The sequence below is a fragment of the Tinamus guttatus genome, unplaced genomic scaffold, assembly GCF_059628265.1.
Source record: "Tinamus guttatus ecotype Peru unplaced genomic scaffold, ASM5962826v1 Tinamus_guttatus_pri_ptg000138l, whole genome shotgun sequence".
Taxonomy (NCBI): domain Eukaryota; kingdom Metazoa; phylum Chordata; class Aves; order Tinamiformes; family Tinamidae; genus Tinamus; species Tinamus guttatus.
Window position 1 is genome coordinate 3,310,439 of NW_028288672.1, and position 20,153 is coordinate 3,330,591.

Here is a 20,153-nt window from a genome sequence, read left to right on the forward strand (position 1 = left end):
ATGTATGACTAGAGAGTTCATCCTGGAGTGCAGACCAGGTAGATTAAGTAGGTTCTTCACAACGAACTGACATCAAAGATAGAATCATAGAGGATTAAAAAAAAAAAACCCAAACTTCACATGGTCTAGTTGTCTACAGGGAGCAAAGCAGGGAAGACTGGACAATTGGGAAGCCAGAAATGGACACTTAATATCTACCTGTGTTAATAGAAAACAAGTGAAGAACAACAACAGGCTCCATGTGTCAACCTGCTGCAGCTCTTGGGAGGGAGATGATCACAGTCACCTCAGCAATCAGTGCAAATAAATCCAGCAGGGACTAGAAATCAGCTTTGCCCTGCTGCCCTTCACTGCCCTCTGTATTAAACAGAGTGGCTTCTTAAGTTAAATTGCTGGGTTGGCAACTGCCCTGACAGAGGAGGAGCCACCACCTTCCTTACTATGGTAGATGGTTCCGGCAAAGAGGTGAGAGGAGAGCTGCAGAGCTGCAGCTGTGACCACTAGGAAAACCTCCAAAGATCATGGAAAAAAAATCTCAACAAAAACCACCCAGGAGCAGAGGGTAAGAAGTGAACTGCAAGTAATGCTGCCTGGACTGATTTCCTGGCCAACTCCCAACATTACTGAAGTAGAAGTCTGCACATTTTTGTTAAAAAGCAATACATATCAGAGCTATTAGCTGAGAGCCATATCCTTGAAAAACGCACATTTTTGTTTTATTATTTCCAATCTGTTTGACTGTCCAGCACTCAAAACCTTATTCAATGTAAGATCAGTGAATCTGTTTAAACAAATTAAACTATTAGGTGGAGCAATGGCTTTTGCAATCAACGCAAGACAGAGAAGTGTATCAAATGACTTCAAGGAAGGAAGGATGATCTTAATTATCATCGCGTAAATCCAAGTTCTATTTCATGTAAAATAATAAAGGATAGAAAAGAGAGGCTGAACATCTAAAATCTGAAGGAAAAGCATATGACAAAGAATATAAATTTACAAGTAAAGATTTCTATGAAAATATGACTGCACTGTAGCCTGGAATGGATGTTGTATCTCAAACGCTTTGAGATTTAGAAGTTGGCCTAGACAGAATACTGACATGTGGAATTAACAGCTTTAAAAGACTGTTCACAAGCTAACCAGCCTTATTCTGAGTTGAGAAGAAGTCCGTCATGTTGTAGTAGGCAGGAGTATTGGAATTAACTTTATGTAACAGCTGCATTAGTAATATGAAAGAAAGAAAACATTCTAATGAAATTCCTGATGCTGACAAAGGAATTGGGGACAACATAGATTCTAAAGAGATTATGTCAACGGAATGAACATAACCAATGTACCAACCTTGGAAAATCAAGCTAATGTAGCTGCGGAAAAAGCATTTGCCATGCACTCAAAGGGAAGGCAAATATGAACACAGAGAGATGAGTATGCAAAGTTGTAGAGCTACAAGAAATGCAGTGAAAAACGTACTGCCCTACACCAGATTGCTAACATAATGCAGTGTGGAAGAAGGTCACTAGCATGGGTTCATCTAGAACGCTGCTTTCAATTCCCAGTTTAATGGAAATAATTTGAGAAGAGGCTAAGAGAGGACAGAGAGAGAGAGACAGGAAGAGGTGAAGCTCAGGAAAGATGAAGCCTGCCTTTTGAGCAATGAGACAGAACAGAGAGACTGTCTAGGCAGCCCACAAGTATCTCAAGCTGGTAAAGGACAAGGATGAAGAGAAATGGCACAGTTGGTGTGCAATGGAAAGAGCTGACATGGTGTAAATGGATGCAATGGGATTAAGAGACAAAATGCCAGGAAATGTTTGCTAAGAGCAACTTCTATTAAGCTGGGGTATTGACTCATACTCATCATGGTGAAAGACCTATTATTTCAGGCTTTTATAACTGGGAGGAAGAAACAGGGTGCAGTGGGTAACACAAAACAAGTAAGCATTATATTGCTTGCTGGGGAATATTTAGCTCCATTGAGACTCTTGATAAACAATATCAAGACAATAGCGTCACCATCGCTGTGTGGGTTTTGCCTCCTAGCCCTTTTGGAAGGTAGGGAAGCCACGTGATACGTACTTTCTCCTGGAACATCTTGCTGATTATCCTCCGGCTGCTGGGAAATTCCCATTTTTGACAAGATGAGCGTGGCACCATCTCGGACCTTTGAAAATACAAACACAAAGTTGTTATTCCAAATAAGGTAGTTTGACTGAACCTCGTTGTTAACATCTAAACTCCAGCGCCTGTAATCTTTGGGGGGGAATCGGGACTTATGATAAATTTTGCCCTTCAAAGGATTCTTGAGTGACTGTGCCTGTAATTCAGAACAAACTCCCTCCTCTTCCATTTACAACAGTCTAAACCTCCTCTGAGATAACTGAAAATACTGGAAACATATGCAAGACTTCAGTGGTTCATTAAGCCTGTGTGTGGGCCCTCTGTGCAAAAACGGATTTTATGGTGAGACCTGTTTGCTCAGAAAGTGACATCTTACTTTCCTAAATTGAACATTTATGCCATGAAAAGGATAAATAACATAAAAAGGAAAGATAAGTGGACTGCCAGTGTTTGGTAGTGAGCATATGAAACCTAAGACAGACGCTACAAAATATCAACATCTGCTCTCCTGATTGTGTTGTTGAACAAACCAGATCAACTCAAAATCTATTTAGCAGCATAGCAGGGACAAAGATAAATCTCAGCGGTAGGAAGTGATAGAGAGAAAAGACGAATACGAGACCTGGCAAAAGAACAGAGAGCTTTTACCAGACAATGTATTTGGACTCAGCAGTGCTGAGGAAGCCAAAGCCCTGGCATTTAGGCATGCTTTTGGTGAGAAGTTCAGGCAGTAAGACTAGACCTAGCCTTTCACGCTCACATATTTTAAGTGTTTTAGAGCCTAGACCCAGAGCTAGTTTTCTGTGATTCCTTATGTAGCACAGGAGAAGCTTCTCTACAAACAAATTAAGATTTTATTTATTACTGGAGAACAGTTAACAGATGCAAACAACTGTTGTGAAACACCTCCTTACATTATAATGCATTAGTGTGTTGATACGTTTCCATCTGCCATCTTTTTGTGATGTTAAATCCAAGTCTGAGAGGATCTGTGCAGTAGAACCTGGACGCCACTCTGCAGAGTAATTAAAAGGAGAAAAAGCATTTTTTAAGCTTGTGCAGAAATAACTACTCCAATAGTATATTTCGATTTAAAGAACCACTCATACACTGTGGAACATTAAAAAAAGTCATTTGGGATGTGCCACAAAATGACATGTTTCCTAGTTTGGCTTTTATTATAGACATTTGCACAGTTTGCAAAAGTTTACACTTCTCCAAACTATGCACATGTCTTCTGATTAATTTCCATAGAAAGTTGAATTCCTTTGAAAAAAACACAATATTATAAAACCTGCTATAAGCCCAAAACAGGAGTAGGACAGACTTTCTATGGAACAGAACAGACATTTTTAATTAACTTACTGTGGCTTTCTGAAAAGCAAGAATTGCATCCTCTATTTTCAAACTGAGGCAGCAACAAAAATATCATCAAAACTACTTAATTAGAATTCTCAATATGAGATGGATAACCTTTTAACATTCACATCAACATTTTCAGAACAGAACAGCAATTCTGAAACTCTTCAAGAAAAAGAATTTTCAGAGACTAAGTTCATCATCTCCTGAAATTACAGCTTCTTGGGCTTTTTTTTTGAATAGCCATCATGAGCAAGTCAAAATCAGTTTCAATTTCTAAAATTACATCATTATTTCTCCATCAATTAATTGTCCATGCCATCATTACCACATTAATTAGGACTTGAGCTACTCACTCTGTCAGCCAGGAATACATATCAGTCATTAATATGCCCACTGCACACTAATGACAGTAGACCAAAACTTTCAGAATCATGGAAAAGAACTCTGTAAGAAAATATTCCCTTTTAATGCATATTAAGATTGTTGCAAGGTGCAATACTTCTGCATTTAGCTGAACATGAATTTGGCATTTAAAATGTACTTTTTTTCTTTCACAGTAATTTGCTTTTAGGAAAAAAAATATGAAAGAAAACCATAAAACACACTTCACCTGCTCAACACAGTAGGGCAAGCAGCTACTTACCAAGAACTACACTGTCTGCTTTTGGCCACTGTGAACATGACTGACTTCGATAGACTTGGTCTATTATCTTTTCCTTTACTTGAGATATAGTATCACAGTTGAGCACTTTCACAGGTATGGAGTCAGTTCCTCCATCCTGTACATATACATTTACTGTCTGCAGAGGAAAGAATATGCACCGTTATTAAGATAAATTTTAACTCATTCCTTCCTTTCTGACAAAATAGAAACGATGTAAAATAGATTTTCTTGTGCCTAGTATGCTATACATTTGAAAAAATAGCAATTTTTTATTTTAATATTTTTGAACAGAGGAAGGCACAAGAACAAAGTAGCTGGAACACTGACAAATTACATCTTCTTATATATCCTGATAACCTGGGACATAGAGAAGCACAAGCAATCAGTGCTCCACTGTAATGAGTTACCCATGGGCATCAGAGCTGCGCTTCACTCAACTCCTAATAGAGTGTAGTTGTGAGCTTGCATGCTCCTTTATGCTATATATCATATAATCACAGAATCACAGAATGCTTAAGGTTGGAAGGGACCTCTAGAGGTCATCTAGTCCAACCCCCTGCACACGCAGGGTCACCTAGAGCACGTGGCACAGGACTGCGTCCAAGCGGGTTTTGAAGATCTCCAGAGAAGGAGACTCCACAGCCTCTCTGGGCAGCCTGTTCCAGTGCTCTGTCACCCTCACTGTTAAGAAATTTTTTCCTTAAGTTCATGCGGAACTTTTGGTGCTTCAGTTTGTGGCCATTACCTCTAGTTCTGTTGGTGGCCACCACTGAAAATAGGCCAGCACCATCCTCCTCACTCCCTCCTTTGAGGTACTTATAGACACTGATTAGATCCTCTCTCAGCCTTCTCTTCTCCAGGCTGAACAGGCCCAGCTCCCTCAGCCTCTCCTCATAGGGCAGATGTTCCAGGCCCCTGATCATCCTTGTAGCCCTGCGCTGGACTCTCCCCAGCAGCTCCACAGTCTTCATGACTTTACTGGCATGGTATGGCTGCATACACAAATCTTTATGGTTTTATTTCACAAGTAGAGCAGACTAATGATTGTAAATGTGGTCATTTAACATGGCCTAACTGACACGCAGTGACTTGTTCAACTCTTATCCCTCGATCTCCAGTGATGAGCTCTTCATTTTCTACATTTATATATACATATAACAAAAATAACACATATGTAGATACATACATATAAATATATATAAGCCATGAACAGCATCTTTGTTTTTCAAAGATTTAATTTACATTTTACTGTTATCACAATTACTCTAAGAGCTTCAGAAAGCACATGTAAATAGTATATTCTAGTTCTAAAATTTACTGTTTTCTGCTAGTATTGACATGTTTTATTTATGTTAAAGAGAATCTCTTGAAAGCCTGTAATTTGCTAAATCTACGGTGATTTTATTAAAGCAGTTCCATTATATAAATGACAATTTTGAAAGAGGAAAAAGCAAACGAGAAGACGATGGCCAGGTAAGTGAATCTTCATGGAGGAACCCCTAAACGAGTGATGTTAATGCAACATACCTTTTTTTCACTAGCTAATACAGTAATTCAGCTTTGAGTTTTCCAGGACCTTTTGCTAGTCACGTTTCTTTGGGAGGAAGGCGTCACATTTGCCCCATGACTGCCCAGCGGTGAATACTTCACCAGTCAGATATGGTCTATAATCCCTAAATCTTCAGAAATAAGCTTGCCTGGTTGGTATTTTTAAACAGTTAAGAAACCCTGCCATATGGCAGTCAAATTAAACATGATTGCACTGTCCCTTGACAGAACTCTCTAACTAATCATGAGTTTTCACCTTCCTTTTCCTATTAGCTTTATGGTAATTAGACATGATTTTGCTGCTGGTTCAGTATGCAGCATGTCAGTGTAACCAGTGATGCAAAACAGGCTCATCTTTTGAATAAGAACAATTAAAGAGCAGATAACTGCTCTATACTGTACTTTCTCACCACATCTCAGTTTCAGGCAGAAGTGAAATAATTAACACACGCATTAACCTACCTCAGTGCCATAACTGCTCCCCCTTTACTAAACTCATACAGTGTCACAGTTACCATAACATTGTCATTATCACATTAAAGACCCCAATAATTAAACACAATACTAACCCACTTCATAATCTTTCATCATACATACACCTCCTCCTCCTCGTCATCTAGCGCGCACACACACACACACACACACAGAACCTTTGTTTTATGTCAAATAAGTAAATCTGGACCAAGTATCTCTAATGTTTACAACGTTTAACATCTAAGCAGTAAGCTTGTTTAGCCCACATCTGATTGCACACACAAATCTTCTGCTTTCATATTGCATTCATCTAGCTTAATTGCAGGCATCATGGTTTTTTATGGAACGAAAGAGCCCAAATATAAAGAATTACTCACATTAAGACTCGCATGTGTAGATGCAAATAAATTTTGCTCACTAAGCACAAGAGAAAATATAAACAGAGTTGCCAATCAAAGTAGTATTATGGGCACTACTTTCAGCTCAGATATGAAGAGGAAAATTCTACTAATCATCAAAATATCAACCAGGCTAAAATACATTTTCCTGTCCAGCACATGCTTTTCCTGCATACAGGCTAGGCCATATCCTAGTAATTCTATGAGTTAAAGTCCTATATTAACCTCCTCACACTAGACCTTCCATCAACATCCTTTCAGGATAAACGAAATGGTGATTTTACTAGGATTTAATAAAGCTTTTTATTAAGTTTGTCTCTGCACACTGCAGGTATCTAAGTGTATCTTTCTCAGTTGGAAGCAACCGCAAATAGCTACTAACATGTCAATAAAAGAGAAACCACATCAGAGTCTGCTTCAAGTCAGGAAGAAAAAAAAATCCTATGTTGATCTTTCAAGGGCAGCCTGTGCATCTTGCATATTTATTACACTATATTCTGAAGAAAAAAAACGTAGCAAGACTGTCAAAAAGAGCAAAAATAGAATTTAAATGTATATATTCCTTCCTAAACAGCTAAAAAGTGGGCTGTATTCATTTTTAGAAATCCAGTGTACACTGTGAACTGAAGCCTCCTCAGAAAACTGGTATAAATTTGTGGCACTGAACAGAATTAGGCTGAAGCAGAATTGGAAATAGCAGAGAAGAGAACTGGGCCATGGATTTGGAGTTCAGAGGGCTCAAGAACCTATTCCCTGGGCAGGGGCTCTCATCTCGCTCCAGCTGAGGTGTCCTCCATGCATCTCCAGACCCGCCCATAGAGGCAGCTGGCCAGTGCAGGGAATTTAGGCTCCTTGGATCACATCCCTTGGAATACCCCTTGGGTTTGCTATGTTCAGGAGATGTCAGCTTCCACTTGAAGAGCTGCAGAGAGGCTCATAAAGTGATCTGCAGATTGCAGAGTCTACAGAGCTCCAGAGCAGCTCATCTTGATATGCTAGGAAAATGATCTCCAAAATGACAGTTGCTATTCTGAACAGCAGAAACCACAAGGGAGAAAGACAACCTGAAGTCCCAGGGTAATGCCAGTGCCAGAACGTAGCAAAAATCAATTATGAATGAATCTGGTTTGGAAACGGGAAGAAAGAACTTAGTTATTAGAATGATGGGAATTTTCAAGGGGCAAACAGAATGTATTGAAAAGGCAAAACGTTCCTGTCCGGAGAATTACTTCTGGACAGACTATGTGAAGCACTGCCCATTATCAGGATTTCTATACAGATCACAGTGGTCCAAAGAGAATGTACTGACCTAACACTGTAGATTTTAATTTTATGGAAGAAACGATTTTATACTATATTAATCCCGCTCTGCTTACCAGCTGTGTATACTCTACATCATCTCCCAGTAAGCCGGTGTCGTTCAGCGTATACTTGGCTTTCTTCAGTACAGCATCTACTGGGCCCTTTTCTACCTGGTGTTTGATAGCCTTGAATAATTTATAAAGAGGCTCCCCAGCATTGTCCTGTTTCAGGAAAATAAAGCAGAAAAAAAAGATATACTCAATACAGCATATATTACTGGAAAAAAAAAAACAAAAACAGAAAAAAAATCCACATAGGCAACAGACTTCAACTCTTACCTTGAGGTACTGATATAAACAAATAGACATCCAGTTAGACAACATCCTCTCGACAACAGTTTCAGATCTAGAAAACACAGTCCCAAGTATGTTAAGAATATTTAATGACAAAGTTTTAAAGAAAAATATTGCTTGAAATACAATATTGTTACATGCTTAACCGCATGCACTCTCCTAATGCAGTGATTTCCCTATAGAGTTTTGAGAGCATGCACTTGCTTTAGGATAAGTGCTTTGTATTGCTCATCATTCCCGGGTACCTCCAGCTCATTACTGAAAAGCACACATCCTGTACGCAAAATCTGAAATTGTGACTCTACTGCAAGAACAAGAGATAAAAAATGAACCCTGTTGGGTAGTTACTGCGGGGAAAAAACAACAGATTACCAAAGTACAACCCTGTATGCAGAGCAGGGCCTTCTTTCAGTGCATTTGGGATAACAGAATGTTAAAAAAAAATAGAGCAAGCTCTCACTGACTACACGAGGGTTAATTAGATATGCTCATCACAGAGATGACATGGGGTGTAAATGATAGATAATTTGGAATAAAATTAGATTTAAAAAAATAAATCAAATGTTCAGTATTGGATTTTTAAGTAAGGCAGATGATTCAATAACACTGACACAGAGGCAACACTGCAGCATTTGGATATTCTGCTGCCAACACTTTTTCCTTCCACAGCTATTTTGTGTGATCTTGTTCTTCTAATACACTTAGGGTATTTCTGGCTTCCACAGATAGTTGGTATTATAATACCAGTTTCAAGGTGACTACTTTGCAAATGAAACACAGATACTGAAAAATAAACGAATATGGAAAACATGAAATCATTCAAACCTTCTTAGCATCAGCTTTGGGTTTTTGGCCACAACATACTGCTCCATTAGTTCCAAGAACAGTGTCCTCATGATGTCAGTATAATATTCTAGCTTTCCATGCAAAGCAACAGTGAGTAAAGATGCAAAATAAACTTTAGCTCGAGCAGAGAACTCCCTCTGGTTTTCCAGCGTGTGAATAAACTGAAGGAGGAAACAAATGCATAACTGTGTCAGAGAACAGGTTTCTAGAATATCTCAAATCTCATCTGCAGTAAAGAGATGAGCAATATTATTTTAGTGTTAATCTCCTATGCACAGCACGGAAAACTTTTCAGAAGTTTGAAGAATCTACTTACAAATAAGTGTTACTTATAATTTCCTTAAATATAAACTCCCACAGTCCTGCTGAATTAACCCAAGCAATACATTTATTTCAGCTGAAGCATTATAAAAAGGATGTTTTAATTAAAAGAAAAAAGGTGCTCTGTGCCAATTTTTTAAAAAGCAAAATCAACTCCCCTTTTCCCCAAGTTCCCAATTCTTTCACATCAAATTACAGCAGACACTAATCTAAGTAAGTACACCTGGGAATGCACTCTCTTCCACCATAAACCGTAATGCTACCATTAACTAGCTCGGCACTGCAGCCTCATTTAAAAGAGAAAGTTAGAAGCCTAAATCTATATTTAGGTATCTGACAATCAGCTTAGTTTTTGAGAGTGAGCAATTAGAAATCTTTTCAGAGCAGCTGAGTACTCATCAATCTTGATGAATAGGCCACTTGTTCTGGCTGCGGAGCCTGCGCCTCTCTCCTGGCGAGACAGAAATCCAGTTTATGACTTCCAGTAGGTAACTGCTGTGACCATGACACACAGCCGAACCAGAATTGAATCTATCATCCCACTGATTAAATTTCCTAAAAGGCTGAGGACGAAGCAACTGGGTAACTGCAGTTTTCATGCTGGAACTGGTAATGCCTGTTTCCCTACAGCCACTGTAACGTTAACTAAATCTGTACTATGTGATCTGGGTCACTCTACAGAAATATGAGTGTGTTTTCCCCCCAGGGAAGCTCTGGCAGTGATGACATAGATCTGGCATTAGTTACTGTGCAACCAGAACTTTGGCAAAATCACTGATTTCTGGCAATTTTGCTTCAGCTGTGCAAACTTACTGGATAGTCTGCACACACACATATGTGCAGCTAGGAGACAAGGTGAGTCTACTTCAATACTCACATTAATGAGAAATGATTTGCTATTGAGCAGGTTAGAGAACTGGTTCAAAGCCTGCTCCACAGTGTGCCGCCTCGCCTCTGGAATATCCAGCTTCCCGGTTATCATCACGTCTTTCTCTCCGTCTTTGGAGGGCAAGAAGAAGACTCTGTCCGTGTACGTTTTGTAGTCTAGCACCGGAATTCCAGCTTCATTTACATCATTGGTCTGATCTTCCATCTCTATCATTAGATCTAGAACATGCAACACAGTTTAAGAGTTCATTTATCTTTCATATTACAGCTTTTTTAGGCAACACAGTATCTTTGGGGAAGAGAAGCAACCGAACATTGAAAACTGCTTTTCATGCCATATTTTTCCTTGCCATTTTTACCGATTTACCTGTCAGCTGCCACCACAGCTAGCCTGTGCTGGCATCTGCATACCTTTTTTAGCACAAGTTCTCTCCTAATGCACAATGCCTATAGGACCTCAATGGATGATGAGGTGGAGTTCATTTTTTTTTCTTCTATGTACATTCCATTGCTCCTTATTGTATGTAATAATATAAACTCCTTTCTAAAAAGTAACCCAAGGAAAAAGAAGTACAAGCCAAAAGCAGCTTAAAGTTTAAAGCATAGTCATTTAATTGGAAGGGAGGGGCTAGCAGGAAGGAATAAGGTTAAACAGTTCCCAAAACTGATGAAAACACTTCTGTGGGACCCAAAATCTTTCAAGTTCTTGAAAGGGACAACAGTTAGGTAATCACCTTTTGGAGCAGTTATTTTAGCTGAAGGCTTTCCAATTACCCAGTACTACTAACTGACTTGAATATCATGGTAATTAATCTAATGACCTCAGCAATTTCTACTGTTCATGGATTTATTCTTTCACCCCTTTCACCCCTTTCAGCAAACCTAAGGGAGAAAGTGTCTTGCAGTTTCTGGCTCTATAGGGTTTGGACTTCCTGCCTGATCTCCATTTCCTTTGCTATTACTGGTTCTGTGCGTTTTAGGCTATCTGCATTTCATGCTCTTGTCACTACAACATTGCAGTATGGATCCAGAATATGTTCTGATTTTGGGGTTTCCTTTTATTGTCAGCCAAGAAGGAAGCGGTTCAGGAACTGGACTGCATGTGCATTCTGCTTTCTGCAACCTCTGTGCTGGGTGGAGCAGATACAGAGAGAGGCAGTGGAACTGCTGCAGGATTTTGCAGCTCCTCACTGAGAGTATCGGCAAGAGAAGGGCAGCTTTGCACGTCAGAAACACATGTGAAGAAGCTGCACGAGGTGGTTGTGAGAGGGCAGTTAACCTTGATTCACCCTATCACTTTCAGAAGGCAGCTGGAAATGAAGCTCTCTCAGGAACATCTTTTGATTCAGAAGTTTGCTTCTGGGTTCTGTCCAGAACCTGGAAGGAGTGTTTTCCAGAAAAAGAAAGCTGATATAAGAAATGAACATTGCCTCCCAAATGGCAGAAATTCCAGGAAAACAAGACTTTGAGAGGCTTTTAGCATGGCAGAAATCTTACGAAACCCAGAGCTCCAAAAACTGATTTCAAAGTCTGACCTCAAGCTGGTGTTTAATTCTGTCCTACTTTTAGTTCCTGCCAATATGAAATATTCTATTTCTTTTTAGATATAAAACGTGTACTTTTTTAATAGGGATTACTTTAACATGACCCAACAGCAAGTATACCTCAGATAATGAGGAGACATCTCATGGTAATCATTTAGGCCAGTATTTGCAAACTCAGATGCCTAATTTGAGCAATGCTGTAGAAGTGCTGAGCCCTCACACCTCCCACCGCCTTCCCTGGGCTGCAGCCTCTGTGTTTATGCAGAACAATTAGCTGGCTCCTCAACTCAAGCCTAAGGTTCTCCTGATAAATAGGGCAACATGCTATTTCTTTCCTGCAAGCTTGCCAAATTATCCCTTTGTATGCTGATTGCTGCAAATACATTTTGCAGCTCTGAAAACAGTTTTTAATGTACTTGCCTGGCACATACTGTCATTATCCTAAAAAACAAGTGCACAGTTAGTTATTATAAAACTTCTTTCCTCTGTATCAAAGGCCACTTGTATCAGTGGCTATAAATAACCCCTTCCTCAACCAGTTCTTCCTTCCCAGTTGCTGACTAACTCCTGTGCTCCCTTTGGACTAAAATTGTCCATTTCCTTTAATAACCTTTGCCTCCCTGTTTTATTTTATTTATGGTTTTCATATATAATAGTCAGCAAAATATTTGCTGTATGTTGATGTCTGTAATCAAAAGTAGTTAGATCTTCTAATTATTCCCCGAAGACAGCTTAGCAAGAGAGCACAGTAGCTCCAGCCCATCTCATGATTTCTCAGGAGGACCTAGAGCAATGCAAACACCAGTCATACCTGTGAACTCCTTTTTGCACCGATCTCTGACACTCTCCTCCAGGCCCTCTAGCTGTGACTTGATTTTTTCATATTCTCGTTCTGCTTGTTGGCTCTGGCGTCTTTATGAAATAGAGGTAAGATTTAGAAAACTTACAAACTGGAAAAGCAAATTGTTTGCAATAACTCTAAATAGGAAGCAAAAGGAATCATGGGAAGACAATTTCTTGTTCTTGATTTCTTTCAAAACACTAGCTGCAGAGAGCAAATGAGAGAGAAGACCACCAGCGGACCAAAGACCCTAGAGTGTAAATCAACCTGGTGCCACCATGGATCTATTGCATTAAAACACATATGAGTCATTGACTTACTTAGAATTCATTAGGCAATGGAGAGGAATGGTTGCCATCATACACCAGCACCAAAACGTAATTTGTATGCACTGAACAAGGTTGCTTGCAGCAAGCTCTGCCCTCGCGAGGAGGCATCAAGGGAGCGTTCCCAGGACTGGACTGGGCAGGTGGGGAAGATCCCAGAGAAGGTCACTGCTGTGCCACACACTTCAGCAGGACTTCAGCTATACTGACACCACATCATTAGAGTGAAATACACCCCACACGGGGGGCCAGTATAAGGCCTATGTATTATAGCCTCCAAATTGGCCTAAGTAGGTCTTCAGTGAAGTACAGACATTGTTCTGTCCCTTTGTGAAGTGTGAATTTCACCATTAATCACAAGATTCGTGTGTGGATAACACTTACCTCAGCTGGAAAGAACAAAATGATCACTTAGAGAAATCCATCCAGCTTGGATTTATGGTACTGACTGAAGCAGCTTACATGGTTATTGAGATGTATGCAGAACTAGTGAGCTCCTTCACAAAAGGAACTTCAGATGCAATCTCAAGAACATATGTGTGCACCTAGGCCTGCAATTGTGCCCTGGGAAATTTTGTGCTTATGTATAATGGACAGACCATGCTGACTGACACCAAAAAATTTGGTGTATGAGACAGGCATAAATTGTTGCTCATACTCATATCCAGCTGTAGCTGTTTTCCTTAACTCTGCAGCACATAAAAATTATAGAGACACTTTCTTTTTGTAGACAGAGGTACAATAATTGGACATCACTTTCAAAGCTTCAGAATAGCAAAAGTTCCTAATTAAAGGAATTTCTTACCTATAACAGAATATGGAGATGATGATGATTGCTATCATAGGAATAAGTACGAGTGGCAAAATAAGATTCAGTGGGATTTCACTGGCACGTGTATCATATTCCACCCTCCCGAGGATCCATTCTCGGAGGCCAAACTTCACCTGATCAGATAAGCACAGATATTTCTCTCAAAAAGCACAAATGGACAGCGGTTCATTTCTCAGTTTTGTTTTAATCTCTTACCAATCCTTGCAGCCCAGTGAATTTCTAGCTCCTTCTGCCAAACAAAGGAACCATTTCTGTATATTTTATACAGATAATTCAAGTGACTAGCACTATGTTTCACGAAACAATTTTACTCTGCATTACAGAGGAAGAAAAATCCCCTGCCTGTCTAGCTGCAATTATACACTTCCATGTAACAAAGGTAGAAGGCAATTAGCAGCTTGGGACTGCTTTTTATGTATAAAGTTTTCTAGACAGCAGGCAGAATCTGCAGAAGGAATGAATTGTGCAGGAAGTTTCTTCTTAATAATGTAATACCATTATAGAACAAATTATTTCAGTGAAGAAGCTACTATAGCAGTGTCACTTAAACAGGGCATTATTTTGAAAAGGTAACATACAATGAATTCAGGAAGGTTATTGATAGTATCTCTCTTCTGCCTTTTCTTGGGTTGAGGTTGTACTTCTGGTGGCTCACAATATAGGTCCTTCTCGGTCAGGGTTTTTATGTTGCAAGGCTCATCTCCCACAAAAGCCTGGGCCTCATCTATTGTCATGGCTTTGTTCAGATTACTGCCCTAGACAGAACATACAAGGCTAAGTTATCATCACAAAATCATGGGGACAAGAAGTCATGAGCTGTTAGTTACAAATTTCTGGTTGGATCATTTGCAGTAGACGCAATTCGCATGGTGCCATACAGATGAGCAGAGGGGAAGGTAAGTAAACTGTGTCCTTTCTCCTCCCTTTCTTAGTGTGAGAAAGGAGAGAAACTGACCCCCGCGCCCCATCCCTGAGGAGATCGTGGAGAGTGGCAATTTCCAAATTCCTGGCTCAGCAGCAGAGGGCACCATGAGGAAACACAAAAGGAGGAGGAGGAGGAAGAAAGGGGACCTAGCAGTGCTCCTCATCTAGCGTGGGTCAGGGTCTCCAGCAAGCATATGAGTTTGGTACCAAGCAGCTATTTGTTGTAGGTTAAAGTTTTGAGAAAGATGGGAAATATCTTCAGTACAAGTTTTAAAGGCAAAGCAGGAAACTGTCATCTCTTAATAAGTTTACCTTCGCATGAATAAGTTTGTTGACTTGTTTTTTGATGCCATCTGTGAAGTTTTCAAAGGTTGGGTCTGCAACATATGCAAAGGAGTGGCTCTCATTTTTTACAACCAATTGATGATGATCCATTAGAATAATAGTGGTTATATTATAGTTTTCTGGATCTTCCAGTATTGGTGGGGAAGAGAAAACCACTGTGGTTGCACTGAGATTTGTAACAAGTTTTCCCTCAAACTGTAAGAAACAAGACATGAAGAATATGCACACTTTAGAGCTTGATTGATTCCTACACTTAACTGTTGATAACTTTAGATTGCAGAAATAAAAACACTGTGACCTATGTCATTTCTATACAGCAAAAACAACAAAGGCACTATGAGATACTTTCTGAAAGGAAAACAAAACAATTTGTTGACGGGAAAAAAATATTGATTCATTGTCCTCTAGCAGCTTCCCCACAAAAGCTTTGGCTACAGCTCTACTTTTATCTGCCTTCAAATTTTCTGGCTCTCAGCCACCCTGATATCATTAAATTGCTCTAAGATTAAGAAGTTAACATGGTACTTTTAATCAAGACTGTCTTCTGTACCATTAGGGATCTCAGGTGAACACTTCTCTACTGACAATATGAAATACCTCACGGAAATCAATATTAGTACTAAGTACAGTGTCTGAATTAAATTTACCAATTGTTAATCAACATCTCAAATTAACAACTTTGTTAATATCCTTCCCTACCCTCCCCCAAATAACACAAATCCCAGAAAGTCTTTCACTCATCCAGTAATACCAATTGCAGCCAGCAACACTAACAGGAATCTTTAAAATTTCTTACAGCATCACCTCAGTTTTGAGTTTTGAGAAAGAAAATATAATCTGATAGCTTCTCCCCCACCTTTCTGACATCATGATTAAGTAAATGTAAGTAAATGTAAGTAATGTAAGTAAAAGGTTAAAAAAAGAGTTGCTAGACTTAACCAAGAATATGCCCAATACATAACAGAATTAAGCTAAGATGTTTGGGAGATGCTAGGCACACATAAGGAGGGGTGGGAAGAAATGTTGATAAACACTGTCAGGAATGCTAAATAGACTTTGAGATTATTCTGAGGTTTAAGGTAAGCAGGATATAGAAGAATTATAAGTCGCAGTTTATGGAGTATGAAATGTATGCAGTTTTTCTTGTTAAAATTCTTAAACGGATACAGTGTTAATGCAGCCAAATCCAACCTTGGCTTTGGCATACATTAAGGTTGACTTGCACATATATATAAAAAATAGATATGTTACCAGTTCCATTTAATAATCATTATTTTTTAAACATATGATCAAAAGAAGTTTCTGAATTTAAAATTGTCCATAATTTAAAACATGTTCTTTCTGGAAGATCACATCCAGCTTCTCCATTGTTGTTTTAATTGTGATTTTCATTAGAAAAGTGAGATATTCAGCTCTTTTGGAAACGCCAGTTCTCCTTAATATGAGATGCAAAGAGGGTTTGTTTTATATTTTACAACTCATAATTGTGCACATGCTGTAACTGCAATATGCCTGAAGCATACTGCAAGAAAGAAAAGGGAAAGATTTTGTTCTTTGAGGTGTGAGAAAATAAAAGGCTCTGACTGTGTAAAGCCAACTACTCAGGACTGTGTGCATTTGAGTCCTGTTTCAAGCGAATCTCTAAACACTGAAGAGGGAGGAGAGAGAGAGAGAAAGAGAAAACAAATTATACCACTTTCAAATTCTGAAATATATTCAGTTTACCATTCAAAGCTTCCATACTTATTCATGTTGAACAATTTTTCAGCAGAAAGTTACCAAGAACTAGTAAATGTAAGTATAGATGGCAGGAGTAGGACTTTCATTAGTTAGAAATAGAGCTGAAAGTCTGTTAAAACCTTATTGCTCTCCAATCCCAGTGAAGTCAAGCAGGCAAACTGAAATGCATTTCTGTTTGAACAGACTGTATTTCATGTGTCTATCGTGATGCCTTTGTTGGGTGGGAGAAAAAGGAAAATTACCCTTTTGGAATTTTGTTTTCCTGCTTCTGGATGTTCTGCATAGACCACCAGTGAGAATTTCTGGATGATGTCAAATCCAGTTCCAGTTACTGTAATATTTCTCCCTCCACTGAAAGGCGGAATTAAAAAAAAAAATCAAGTCATTGACAAAATACTACAGCTATAGACTACTTCATACTGAACCACTATTAATTCCACTGCAAATAGCTATACGATAGTTACATCTATATGATAATCACATCTCCTGCACAAAGAACTTCTAGTAAAGCCATCATTTAAATGCTGCAATGTTAATTTAATTTTTTTTTGAATAGCAGTATGAGAAAAATACAAATTCTTTCATCAATATTTGGGACTTGTAATTGATGCCTCTTTCAATGTGCTTCATTTCTTGGATCTTTTTTATTTATTTTGAAATCCCTTCCTCTACATACACACAGACAAATGCGAAAATATAAATCCTATAAATCTCTAGGGACCTGCAAATTACTATTAAAAAAAAGGAAAGAATGAGAAAAGAAAAAGGAAAAGAAAACGAAAAAGAAAAAAAAAGAGAAGATAAAAGGAGAGAGAAAGAGAATGAGAAAGAGAATGAGAAAGAGAGAGAAGAAAAAAGAGAAAATAAAGAGAGAGAGAGAAGATAAAAGGAGAGAGAAAGAGAATGAGAAAGAGAATGAGAAAGAGAGAGAAGAAAAAAGAGAAAATAAAGAGAGAGAGAGAAAAGAAAGAGAGGAGAGAAACAGAAAAAGAAAGAGAAAAACAAGAAAGAGAAGAGGAAGAAAGAAGCCTGAGGTAAATTGTTGCTGGTCTATCAAAGAAACTCCCAGCCCTGAAAAAAAAAATGCAAAAAGAAACAAATCCTTTTCCACAGAAGTGACCACTCCATATTCAAAGAAGCAGACACCAATTTCTGCGACAGAAATCAAAGCCAATTTTCATTTTAAGGTTCCTTTCTTACCACTTTCTTCTACTGAAAGAAAGAAAGAAGCATCTTGATCTCTTTTTCATATTTCAAAATATGAAAAAGCCAATTGCTTCCCACTAGGCAGAAAGCTTGGAATATTGGGGGCAGCAGAGACCAGCATGAGTAAAATTTGTCCCTGTATCTGCTGTGGAATTCCTCTCAAAATCAGTGACGTGCTAAACTGGCCTTTAAACAAGGTGATCTGTCATTCTGCTACCAAGCTAACAGTGGCCTGTCTTCCCTCGGTTCTCAATTATTGCTACATCAGTTTTTTTACAGAACAGAACAGTGGTTTGAGTGAACAGCTAAGAGCTGGGACATGAAATGAGTAAGGGAAGGGGCAACACCTTTTAAAGGTTTTGTTGAATTCCGATCTAGATTTCCTAAAAAGAGACTTGTCCTCCTGGGAAACCATAAGCTACTTCTATTTCCTTCTTACTTACTGAAAGCTGAAGATGAGAACTATTAGAAACCTTTCTGACACTTCTATAATATTTGCAGAAGATGATCTCTCCTTTAGAGAGGATAAGAATGTGAAAGTAATAAAAAGATCATGTGGTTTGACATCATACTTAAATGCTTTAAATCTTTCCCCTTAAGATATCTTCATTTAAAAGAAACTCATTACTTTTTCTGATTTCAAGATTTAGCTTTGAAGTTGGATTTCAAGTCTGGGGTAAGCAACACCAGGTGTGATTTAGAAGGAGTTCAAAATTTATGTATCTAAATTAGTTTATTAATAAACAGTTCTTTAAAACATTTATACATGGGAGAAAACCTATTACATACATTTTATCCCAATCACAAATGAAGTTATGACAAATATTTCATTACCTGCTGAAGCTATTTACCGGCAGGAACCTGGTGACAGTGGGATTCTCCCTGTAGGAAAATTTCCCTGGTATGTTACTTGCCGTGTCTCCATAGTGCACTCTCACATCAACATCTTCAACCTTGCTGTTAGGTCCTGTAATGCAAACTATCTGGTCTCCAAATTCAGTGCTAAATCAAAGAAGAAAGAGAAGAGGAAATATCTTCTGTTACTGATATTATTATAATTCACATTTATTACTTTACTGTACTGTACATACTACTGCATGTAGTACTGTACTTTAGTACCCCAGAACCAACAGGAATGAATCCTAATTTATTAGGCATTGTGTAATTACAAGAGGAAATAATTGTTTCTCCAGGTCTCTTAAAATCTTAACAAAAAAGATATGGGATATGAAAAGAAACAGTGCACACACACAGAGGGAAACAATATGTTAGCACGCCTCATGGTATTCCTTTTGGTGGAGGAAGAAGAGGAACAGTTAGTAAGAACAAAAAGAAGAGAGGAACAAGCCAAGGGACACTACAAGATTAAAATTTTATATGGAAACACAGAGAAGAGAGTGTGGGAAAGCATGGAGGTGTTTGCAGCAGCCAGTCAAGCAGAGAAAGTTGAGACTGGAAGATTGTGTTGATATCTAAGTTCTCCCACTTGGGTTGTTTTTGCAGCTGCCTCTTCCAGCTGGAGTCCCTGAGTTTCCATCTAAGCACTGTGTGCAGAGCCACACTGCACGTGATGAGTCGCTGCGGGACATACTCCAGCTCCTCAGCATTTCATACGTACACATTGCAAGGCTCGCTGCCGACAAACACGTGCACATCCTTCTTGGAACCTGTGGCCAGGTTTGTACCAGTGATGGTAAGTGTGGTTCCGCCTGCTTGGGGACCTCGTTCAGGGCTTATTCCAGTGGGGAGAGGTTCCTGCAAAGAAGAAGCAGGAAAATGCATTAAGAGAATCAATCAATATTTACAGTGGTATTAATATGTATATATTATATAGTAATATATACATAATATTATCTGCAAAATAATAAAATCAGAACAACACAATAACCCACAAATCTTCCACCATCCAGCCCTGTCCATGTGAGCAAAGGAAGAAGTGAAAAATGTGATTTTTTTCCAAACTGTGCTTCACGAGGCTTTCCACAGACTTAAATTCCCTGTTTGCAACACACATAGAGTTAGTGGCCATTAGGTTTGTAAGAACTTCCTCTCAGACTTCCTGTTTTCACACTTATTTTCTGATTTTCCCCTTCATTATGGCTGAGTGTACCTCAGCCTTTC

General features: G+C 38.8%; 1 protein-coding gene across 1 annotated transcript in view; it reads right to left on the reverse strand.

The window, feature by feature from the left end:
- Positions 1-20,153, reverse strand: part of PLXNB2 (plexin B2) — a 111,098-nt gene that overhangs the window by 12,836 nt on the left and 78,109 nt on the right. Inside the window, exons 16-29 of the mRNA XM_010227980.2 lie at positions 19,651-19,787; positions 18,867-19,034; positions 17,069-17,177; positions 15,054-15,281; positions 14,396-14,572; positions 13,791-13,930; positions 12,630-12,730; positions 10,264-10,493; positions 9,045-9,226; positions 8,205-8,271; positions 7,941-8,087; positions 4,124-4,280; positions 3,033-3,133; positions 2,077-2,161 (exon numbers count right to left, since the gene is read on the reverse strand). Of these exons, the coding sequence (XP_010226282.2) occupies positions 2,077-2,161; positions 3,033-3,133; positions 4,124-4,280; positions 7,941-8,087; positions 8,205-8,271; positions 9,045-9,226; positions 10,264-10,493; positions 12,630-12,730; positions 13,791-13,930; positions 14,396-14,572; positions 15,054-15,281; positions 17,069-17,177; positions 18,867-19,034; positions 19,651-19,787 (2,029 nt within the window). The remainder of the gene's footprint in view (positions 1-2,076; positions 2,162-3,032; positions 3,134-4,123; positions 4,281-7,940; positions 8,088-8,204; positions 8,272-9,044; positions 9,227-10,263; positions 10,494-12,629; positions 12,731-13,790; positions 13,931-14,395; positions 14,573-15,053; positions 15,282-17,068; positions 17,178-18,866; positions 19,035-19,650; positions 19,788-20,153) is intronic.